The sequence below is a fragment of the Siphateles boraxobius genome, unplaced genomic scaffold (genome assembly GCF_051911475.1).
Source record: "Siphateles boraxobius isolate OS27281-9 unplaced genomic scaffold, OSU_SipBor_1 130, whole genome shotgun sequence".
In the NCBI taxonomy this organism is placed as follows: domain Eukaryota; kingdom Metazoa; phylum Chordata; class Actinopteri; order Cypriniformes; family Leuciscidae; genus Siphateles; species Siphateles boraxobius.
Window position 1 is genome coordinate 14,759,548 of NW_027508734.1, and position 11,187 is coordinate 14,770,734.

The 11,187-nt window shown below is 35.6% G+C and overlaps 1 protein-coding gene across 1 annotated transcript; it reads left to right on the plus strand.

Moving 5' to 3' along the window:
• Positions 1-14: 14 nt before the first annotated feature.
• Positions 15-9,508, plus strand: asb7 (ankyrin repeat and SOCS box containing 7). The gene is made up of 5 exons (XM_077227957.1): positions 15-103; positions 898-974; positions 1,998-2,251; positions 4,204-4,809; positions 7,646-9,508. The coding sequence occupies exons 2-5, from the start codon at positions 928-930 to the stop codon at positions 7,783-7,785; spliced, it is 1,047 nt and encodes a 348-aa protein (XP_077084072.1). The 5' UTR covers positions 15-103; positions 898-927; the 3' UTR covers positions 7,786-9,508.
• Positions 9,509-11,187: the final 1,679 nt, after the last annotated feature.

The window sequence follows — 11,187 nt, forward strand, 5'->3', positions numbered from 1 at the left end:
TATGATGTCTGCCTGACGTATTTGACAGCTCGAATCTGATTGGTTGTTGCTGTTTGAAGCCTTGGAGATGGTGTTCATGGCTACCTGACTGTATTTGTACTCTGTATGTATATTATATATTTTTATTTCACTGTCCCCCGAGTTATTATTGTGTTAATTAAGCAGATGTTGTTAATTGTATCCTCTCGCCACAGGTTAAGAGAGTTTGAATAACTTTAAAAGCAGTGTTCTTGTGAGAATGGTCAAAAACCGCTGGCTAAATGCTAACAATGCTAATGCAGTAACAGTGTATGTCAATCACAGAGTTTGTCAGATTCTCCTTCAGTTTAATGATATGTTTTAGAGTTATCGTATCATTTATTGCAGTGATATTAAAATGAGTTATGTGTGTCTCTAAAAAAGAGCAGCTTTAGTGTTTGTTTTAGGCTCATTTTAGCTGCCACAGCTGGTTTAGCACACCAGCTAACAGATTCATTGTTCTCAGTGCAGCAGCTACTAACAGGATTGTTTACCTTTTATTTACTTTATTTGAGGTTATGAAACAGGTTAAACTGCAGTTGATGGTATATATCACATATGTTAGCGAACATTTATGTTTTTAAAGGTAAATGTAGGTGTGCAAATGCTCGCTGGAGCTGTTTTTTCAGAGTCTGAAGACAAATGCATTGTGAACTGATGGGTGGCAGTAAATATTTGCTCCTAGACAGAGAGCTGATCAATGTAATGACAGATAAGTGTGTAAATGAGACGTCACCATTTAGGTGTGGCTAAATGATGATTATGTACATATCTATATGAATATGCATTAATATATATTAATACATATAAATGAAAAGATATTATATAAATGAATCATGTTGGTGATGATGATATTTCTATATTACTCCGCATCTCTAGAATGGAGATCTGAAGTGGATATGACTATGGATGCAGAACTCAAAGGCTGTTTTAGATCTACAAGACATTAATGAACGGTAATTTCTAATTATCTGTAGGCAATGTTTTTAAATATTTCTTAATTTGTCATTTCTGTCATCTTGTTTTATATTAACATGTTTATGTTGTCTGAGCTTGTTTATGGGTGGTTTAATGGATTTGCCTTCATGCAACGCTACTATCTCAGTACTTTCCATAAGTGCGGTTTCCATGCAAGACTATTTTTTATCATCTTAAAAGTGATGTGTGCAATTGTTTTCTTTTCACAATGTTTTTTGCAATCAAAGATAATTAATACTTAGTCTATGTATTTGTTCTATCATATCTATTATGTTGTCTTATTAAAATCAGCGTCATTCATTCCAAAGAAACACTGTTTATAGTGTTTATATATTTATGTAATAATTATGTCAAATGTATTGCTCATAAGATTTTAAGTATGCTGACACTCTTCTAACACAAATAGTAATTTATAATTGTGTTTTTTATTAAGATTTTACCAGTAAGAGGTCTATACACATTCAATTAGTAATAAAATAATAATACAAATTTTGGAATGATTTTTAATATTAGTGCTGTATCCAGTAGTCTAGTTTTATTTGTGTTTTATATATTTTACACACACAAACACACACACACACACACACACACGTGGCCTATATATATTATAGAGCCTGTGACATTCAAAGCATTCGATTTAAATGCAGCATTCAAATGATCAGTAATTCTTAAAATCTTATGTAATATTGTATGCATATATGTTTTTCTTGTACTAATAATGAAGCAGTGAGTAGTTAGTAAATTAATGAGAAGTCGATATTCTAAGCTGATCAAGAATTTTTTTTATTGGTATCGGCAGATACTTAAGGTTGCAGTATGGGTATCTATATTGGACATGGAAAAGTTGTATTAAAAATCTCCTTTGAGATATATGTAGTTGATTTTAAAAAAAGAATGTAAACACTGACTGCATTTTTTTCATAACATACATAATTGATCATCCTTTGATTCAAAATGAGGAGCTTGTCTATCAGTAATGTCATCCGTGTGTTTGTCTGCAGGGACACAGGAGCGTCTGACACCCGTACTGCGAGATGTGACAGGATGCTGAACCATCACTGCAGAAGGAACCCAGAGTTACAGGAGGAGCTGCAGATCCAGGCGGCGGTGGCGGCCGGCGATGTCTACACTGTCCGCAAGATGCTGGAGCAGGGCTACTCGCCCAAGATCAGAGACGCCAACGGCTGGACGCTGCTGCACTTCTCTGCGGCGAAGGGCAAGGAGCGCTGTGTGCGCGTGTTCCTCGAACACGGAGGTATTGGTATAAAAGGTTTGGTTGCTTGAGGACAGTGGGGAGATAGGCAAGTCTGATTTAATGTGTCACTTTGTAAGAAAATATCTTGAGTGACCAGCCTAGATTGACACGTATTATAAACTGTGGTTGGCTTGCTGAATAAAATTTTCATTATATTACTTACCCTAAAGTAATTCGGGCCCTGTATTATTATCCCTATATTTAAAACATAGGCTTCTGTTTTCCACACACTAAAAGTAGATGGAAATTTAAACCACCAAGCTCCAAAAAGACAACAAAGTTTAATGAAAATGTATAGTTTAATGTGTATTAATCAGTATATAGTTTGAATATGATCCCCCTCCTTGGGGAAATTTGATTTCACAATGATCAAGTACCTTTTCTCAATGGCACACTCCTGATAACCAGTTCACAACGGTGGCTGAGGTGATATTTTACACTCGTGCATTATGTTGCTAGAATAGACAATACTGTTCTGATGTTCATGTGGTAATGCACGCTAGACGTTAGGGGGCGCTATAAAACAGCTATTTTTATCAAAAGATCTGCAGATAGAATGATCCACAATTAAGTGTTTAACTTTGCAGTTGCACTGTCCTCTGTACTTGTTGAGATTCAGAATAAATTGAATGTCTTAATTTGCCCTTACTCAAATTAAGGCCTTCAATCAGAGCTGAAATGAATGCATGGCATTTAAAGTCGTTGCATTAAAATTTCATGCATTGCAAAAAAATTTAAATGTAATAAATGTAAAAGTATTTCTTTATGACATATTTTTTTCTCAGTATTTCTTATGAAAACTTCCATTTGAATTAAGTTGATTTTTCTGAGCTTCAGTTCCATATTTTAATCTTAAACTCACTTAATTTTGATCAATTCCACAACAAACATATTTTTGATTTATATTTTACACCATTTTGCATCTCAAGTAAATGTGTCTTGATTTAAGAATCTAAGACATTAGCACTGGAAAACAAGACAAAAATACTGAGAAAGAACAGCACTTTCTTTTGCAGTTTGGTCAAAATTAACAGTAAAAGTTATTTCCATATTCTAGTGGTTGGAAACAGAAGCATTCATGCAACTTATTTTGTAAAATGAAATAAAAAGTAACAGATATCTGTTGAAAGTGTTGCTAATACAACTCGTGTTTCTTTAGTTGGTCTTAAAAAGGTCTTAAATCTACATTCATTAAACCTGTAGGAACCCTGAATCAGATTGATTGATTTTGTCAGGAAATGTAATTGAATTTCCTGTAGTTAATGTAAATGTTTCTGCTTAAGTTTAGTTTTACATATTTTACATATTTATTCATAACTACTGGAAAATGATAGATAAATCATTGAAATTATTTGGTCAAAAGCTGTAAAAGCACAGAAGTATGAACTTTTAGCTAGCTAAATGTCATACAAATAATTATGATCAACAATTTAAAGGACTGTAACTGTAGTCATTTATTAACATTTAAGAGTTAAAAACTAAATAAAAAGGATTTCTTTTAGTCTATTGCAAATATTAGACAAATATTGCACATGATAGAATGACATGTGTTCTAAACATTACTATTTTATATATCCTAAGTCCACTTCTATTCATGTTTTTGGAATCCAGCCTACATAATATGAAATAATTATTTCATATTATTGTATTAATGTTTTAGTCATGTTGAAAACAAGTATAGCCTATCATTATGCATATTTAATTTATTCAATGGCACATGGCATCATAAGATTTAGGTACATTTTGAAATGTCCCATGTTAGAGAGCTCACGTGTTACATAGAGGTATATAAATAAATGCAAATTGACTTTGCGTAATAATAGTAGGGCTAATGCATATATATATATATATATATATATATATCATCATTTTTTTTAGTTGTCAGTTAAATTAGTTTGGTTTTGTCATGTGTTTATCCTTCAAGCTGTTTTTTTCTTCTCTGCGATCTCCAGCGGACCCAACAGTGAAGGATTTCATCGGAGGCTTCACAGCTCTGCATTATGCTGCCATGCACGGCCGTGCCCGCATTGCCCGCCTCATGCTGGAGTCCGAGTATCGCAGCGACATCATCAATGCCAAGAGCAATGATGGCTGGACCCCTTTGCACGTGGCGGCCCACTACGGCCGCGACTCCTTCGTTTGTCTCCTTTTAGAGTTCAAAGCCGAGGTGGACCCGCTCAGCGACAAAGGCACGACGCCGCTCCAGCTGGCCATTATCCGCGAGCGCTCCAGCTGTGTGCGCATTCTGCTCGACCACAATGCCAACATAGACATTCAGAACGGCTTCTTGTTGCGTTACGCCGTCATTAAGGGCAACCACTCGTACTGTCGCATGTTCCTGCAGCGGGGAGCGGACACTAACCTGGGCCGGCTGGAGGACGGACAGACGCCGCTGCACCTGTCGGCCCTCAGAGACGATGTGCTGTGCGCTCAGATGCTGTACACGTACGGGGCCGATACCAACACGCGCAACTACGAGGGCCAGACCCCCGTGGCTGTTTCCGTCAGCATGTCTGGCATCAGTCGACCCTGTCTGGACTTCCTACAGGAGGTCACAAGTAGGTTCTTCTTCCTTTCTAAATCTTTATATGTGGATTGTCAGCATTGTTCCTAATTTTTTGGTAGATGGTAATAGTAAAAAAGTTTGGCACACTGATTAGGGAGGGTCTCAGTAATTTAGGTGACAGTACTCTTTTGACGTCTCTCAAATCCTCTAGCGCCACCAACTGTCCAAATTTTCAAGTACGTTTTAGCTACTTACTTTTGAACTAATTGAATCTTTGGGTCTTATTTAACAATACAATTTTTGTTCTTTTTTTCTGATTTTCCTTTCATCTTTATTTTAGTGGGTGACTATATTTTTGCACATTGATCTCTTATTATGGTAGAATTTAATTAATACTCTTAATCCGCAAGGACATTTATAATGTTACAAAGTTAAAATTGTTTTACAGTTTTATTTCAAATAAATGCGGTTCTTTTGAACTTTCTATTAATCAAAGAATCCTAATAAAAAGTTTTACTGTATTTTTGATCAAATAAATGCAACCTTGGTGATCATAAAAGACTTCTTTCAAAAATATTTAACACGAGTTAAACATTTAACATTTACACAAGTAATGCTCAGTCAGTACTTATTGTAGTGCACTTTAGAGTTGCAGTTTATAAATAGTTAAACAATAGTTAATAAAAAACCGTTAAACACAGAAAAATTTCATATATGTACTTTTTGTTTCATTTTTAAAGTAAAGTTTCTTTGAAGCCAAACGTGAAAATCTAAAACTTCAAAGATAAAGATGCATAACATGATATACCTTGTCTAAATTTCACATTATAGTTGGTTTACTTTTTGTTCCTTTACAAAGGTTTTTTTTTTGGCAGTTTTCTTGGTAGTTTTTATTACCTTTTGAAGAAGACACCTTTTAGCAAGATGTTTCCTTGTTTCAGCTCAACTAAACTTCAAGGTTATAACTCGAATATGAAGCTCTAAAACCTTATTAATTACAAAAAATTAATCAGAGTCAGTTCCCTCCATAAATCAGTCTCTCTTGTGTGTTTACTGAAGTTTAAATTGCAATCCAATTATGATTTAGTGATGCACACAGCAATATATTGAATATTGATGTTTATTATATATGAAGTAATTGCCGATACACAGCCCTAATTGCAGTGCACATTATAGTTGGTATACTTTGCTCTTTCGCATGTGTATATATATATATATATATATATACACACATATGTATGCATGTGTGTATTTCTTTTTCTTATATTTAATTGCAGGTTTTGATTATTGTTTTTGTTAACGACAGTAACTAATGAGCTTGCCTTAGCAAATTACACCTTCGAAGCTTTAATTTTTTTGTTACACAATGACACTTATTATAGATATAAGTTTGAAGAGAGCTCCACTCAAGTCAAGCGTGAAGCATTAAACCTCAAAGGTTAAAAAAAGAGTATCATCAAAGGAAGGTCATATTCACTCTTTCCTCTAGAAATATGTCAAATCTCACGAAGAGCAGCAGCCGATCTGTAAGTTGAGCAATGGCCTAACCTCCCGAACGAACACCATTATGATCTCTATCCCCCACACAGAACAATCGGTCACCTGAGAAAAGCGAGCGGTGTTACCTGAAGCACTAATGATCAAGTACGCAACAATGGCCACATTCCTGTGCACCGCTTCAACTTTGATATCGCCATATCAAAGCCACCTGTCTGTCGCAGACATTTACTCGCTGTCAACTCATTCAGCGTGATCCGATTTCACCTTGATTATTTATTAAAAAGGCACTTCAGCGGCTGTATTTACATCCACGACTCAGACTTTGAGAGCATGACTTCACGTCTTGAAGGGAGTGACCGCTTCGCCTCTGTGAGAATACGCACTGATTTCATTTCGCTCTCTCTGCCGTCACCTATGGTTGCGAGCTTTGGTAAGGCATTGAGACTGACAGAAGACAGGGGCTGCAGATGGCCGTCTCCAGCTCTTTGTAGTGGTTTTTCCAGCTGGCTTCATTTGTGGAAGCACAGCCTGTGCCGTGTTGTGTTGGGACTGGAAAACTGGCCCATTAAAACTGATAAACTCTGTGCACTGGGTTCCTGGAACTCATTGCAGAACTTTCCTGATATCTTTTAAGATGACAAATGCAACAAAACCAAAAAAAAAAACTTTTTAAATCTTTTGTGTGTGTTTTTTTTTATTTCCCCTCCCCTGATGGTTTTCTGTGCCAGTTTGTTTTAATTGAACGTCTTGTTTTTACTGTTGTACCTGAAACATTAAACTTTTTTCTGCTTCAACCTGAATATACAGTATATACTTCGATTTTCGTGGCAGATAAACACACAAGGGTCAGACTGTCCTCCTTACATTATAAATTGACTTTAAAATATATTTTTTTTAATTATCAGCCAACTGTCCGGTTTAACATTTTTATTAACTTGACAGAGCTTGCTTGCATTTGGTGCATTTTGGAGAGTGTGTGTGAGGTTGCATTCACATTTTGTTTATCTCGTGCTTAATATTCTGTTATAAATTTGTTGTGTTTTTGTCATTTTTAAACCTTTTTTTAATGTGTCTATATAGTTTTTATTAATTTCTATTTCAGTTTTAGTCATTTTAGAACATTAATGAAAATGAGAAATGCTCCCTCGGCAACTAGCTGAAATAAAATGAGTTTAATATTTTTAACATGTTTTATTTCAAGCAACACATTTTTTTATGGTTTTAGTTTGTTATCTATAGTTACCCTGCTGTAGCCACAAATCTTTGGTATTTTTGTACGTTTTTCTATGTTATCAGTTTAAATAAGTTAATGCGCAGGAATGCAATCATTCAGTTTTTATTAAATGTAAACATAGATTGAATTTAACCTGCCAGTCGTTGTGTTTCAGGGCAACCCAGGACTTTGCAGGATCTGTGCAGGATAAAGATCCGGCAGTGCATCGGCCTGCAGAGCCTGAAGTTTCTGGAAGATCTGCCCATTGCCAAGGTCATGAAGGACTACCTAAAACACAAGTTCGACAATGTTTGACGGTAGCCAACTAACTCATTTCTGTAGGTTCCCTTAAGACTCTATGCAAACTCTCTTTTTTTATTTCTACTCAAAACCTCTGGAAGCAGGTGCAGCGTTTTGTACAAGCGGAGTGAAAAAGCTTATTTACAGAGTAACGACTGTGAATTGGGGAGCACTGTAATGGCCACGTTTGATTTGTTCGTAGAAGCTGTCCTTTCATGCATGCCTGGAGAAATTCCTGACCCAAGAAAAACGCGGACGTTAGATTTGTACCAATATCTTTTTTTGTTCTTAAATCAACAAGGCCTTTGTAAGTATTTGACGTTTTCTATCGTCTAAATTCTCAGACAAGGAAAATATAAAACCCTTTTAAACTATCAAGATATTCAGGCCACTCTCACAGTTTTGTATGCATGTGCTATCGTCCTTTTTTGCTCTGGAGAAATTCTTTGGTCTATTAAGTTATTAACTTTCTGTTTAGAATCCAATTCATTCAAATTAAAAAAAAAATCATACCAAAAAACCCACAAGCTTTCAGTTTTTCTCTGCAAACATTTCAGTTTTTTTAAGAATGCCTCATTTAATCTGATTACAGTATCAGAGGCTCTTGACTTAAGTTTCCATTCACAGTTCTAGTCACGAGAGGTCTACATAGGTGAACGTATGTACAAGCAAATATCATTAACAAACTTTATGTAAATAATTGTGTCATATATGTACAGCAGATATTTTTAGACTATTTAAGCCACAAGCTTGTGTTATCAAAGTGTTTTGGGGGTTTTGTTGAGTTGTATGTTTTTCATGTGACCTGTCAAGGGATTTCATGTGGGAATGTCCGAATCCCCAAAGATATGGACAATTAGATTCGAAGTGATGCTTAATATGAATTGGCCATCATTTCTTTACGATTTATTTTTCTCTTAATTCTTTGCAATCAGTAATTTAAGATTTTTTTTTCATTTTGTTTATTAAAGATTTGAAATGCACTTAAGTTTGTTTTTTCTTCAAAATATAAGCCGTCGTCAAACCCACTTGTAAGGTCTGCATAGCATTAAGTTAGTTCAGTTCATTTGACACGTTTCACACATGTCATTCAGATCGCAACTTGATCTTTAATCCCCCCCCCCCTAAAATCTCAATCAGTGTAAGAGTTTTGTGGGAGATATTTGTGTGATCACTTTAAATGTCAGGACTCTGAACAGACTCTCCTTCACCTTCACGCGAGTCTATTTTATCTCAACTTTTTCTAACACTAGCTGCCTTTACTTGCAATCTGTGACGCAGTACAGCTACAGCATTTCACCACATCATGAACTCAATTCAAGAGCATTAAAGTGACCTGCCACAAAATTGAAATGATCTTTTTTTTGTCGCATTTAGGTTCAGTTTAGTGTATTTTGGGCGTTTGTTGGGACGAAACCATCTCTGGATGACTGCTTGCTACCATAATGTATAGAACTTCAGAACAATGTTTGGAGGACTGATTTAAGAGCGAAGGAATGTTATATGGGAATTGTCTTTACTAAGCGAAAGTCTTCCACAACTTCTACTACTGAATGTATATAATCTGCTGTTTGCAAGTTTCACATGTACATTTGTGTGAATAAATGGATCCCATAATGTCCCCATTTGTTATTTTTCAAACATATTGCTATACTTTGAAGCAGTAATTGCGCCGTGTTCATCGATTTGCATCCATTTTTCTAGAGTTTGATGACTTCCTAATAAAATGTCTGCTAAATATGCTGATTACTGAATTCATTGTTCATTTGGTAACTGTATATTGCCTTCTAAGTTTTGCTTTCTTGCCATCTTTACTTTTAACTGCAGCACAATCCACCCTAAAAACGCTGTTTAATAATCACTGATTGCTTTAAATTTTATTTTAAAGGAATATTTCATGTAAGATACAACATCAGATCAAATTTAACCATATTGTTCCACCTCTAAAATGAGTTTCTTTTTCAGTTTACATCACAAATAATTTTTACTTCAACCTCGTCAACGATCTGTCTTCATTTCGGTATGTAATGTCACTTTCCATGATCCCAAAAAGTCCGGTTCTGCATTTATTTGTATTTTTTTGTATATCCAGTTTCATTTCATTAAAACAAAACGTCAGATTGCAGAAGTGAAATAACTTTAAAAATAGCACTTCATTTAAACTTTGTCAACCGCATTTGCAGAATACTGCTACTTCGCTCAACCTCTCAAGACTAATTTATATTAAATTAATTTAAAATAATGTTGCAATAAAATGCTTGACATTGATTTTGAAATTTATTTATTTTTTGTGCTGCTTTTTAACCCTCCAGAATTACTTTTTAATTAATTAATTTACTTATTTTTGCTTTTACAATCTGCGGAACAAGTCAAAGTTATTTTATGTGCACTCTCAGAAAAAAGGGTACAAAATCTGTCACTGGACGGTACCCTTTCAAAAGGTTCTAATATGTAGGCTACACTTTAGGTACAAAGATGTACCATTTGTACCTTTTTTCTGAGAGTGTGGTAATCAACAGTTATTATTTTATTATGATTGTTTTAATTATGCGTTAAAACTATGTTCTGAATCCCGAGTGTTATGAAATTATTAAATTGTGTTTTCCAGGCCTGAAAACGTCCTGGAAATTAATAACATTCTAACAAAGTCACGAAAAGTTGATGCTCAGCTTTCGATAAACTGCTCTATAATCTCTAAAATAAAAATTTTAAAAAACTAAGGAAACTTATCCAGAAATCACAAAGTAAAATTCATTAATGGAAAGGTTTGGGAACCCTGTTTGATGCATCGATTCAAACTTTCCCGTGGTCTCATATCTCATCGTTATGACATTACAACCAAAGCTCTGGCAAAGCCAGAGAGAGAAGCTCATCCAGTGCCACGTTATCTCAGTAACGCTACATGTTTCTGCGTACGGGGCACCTTAAATGACGACGCTTGGCACTGTATCACAACTTATTCCAGAGATCTGAATGTATTGTTTACTTGAGAATGGCTGATGTTTTGTTGAAAAGCGATCTCTCTCGCTCTCTTCGCTTTCCCAGGAACGGCGTTCTTAAATAAAAAGGTTTCTGCTTTCCTGCTTCTCTTGAACCCATGCGAGCGGGGCCCGTGCCAAAACTCTGCAGTGACCTAAGAACACCGGTGAGTGATATATTTGTGCATTCCTACGACAAAAACACGGGCCGCTATCATTTATCGAATCACAGGTAACATTACACAATAAAACAATGGCATCTCTCTGTAGCCCGTGTTTCCTTGCAGACAAGCTGAACAAAGCGTCTATTGTTGGTGGTCCTGCCGGATGGATGGTGTCCTCCGCGCCGCTAGAAACAGGTCTTCCTTGAGCCCGGGCCGCTGGCTTCGGGAAACTCCCTGTCTGTGGGCATATATCTGTGAGGAAGAGGAAAGATTAA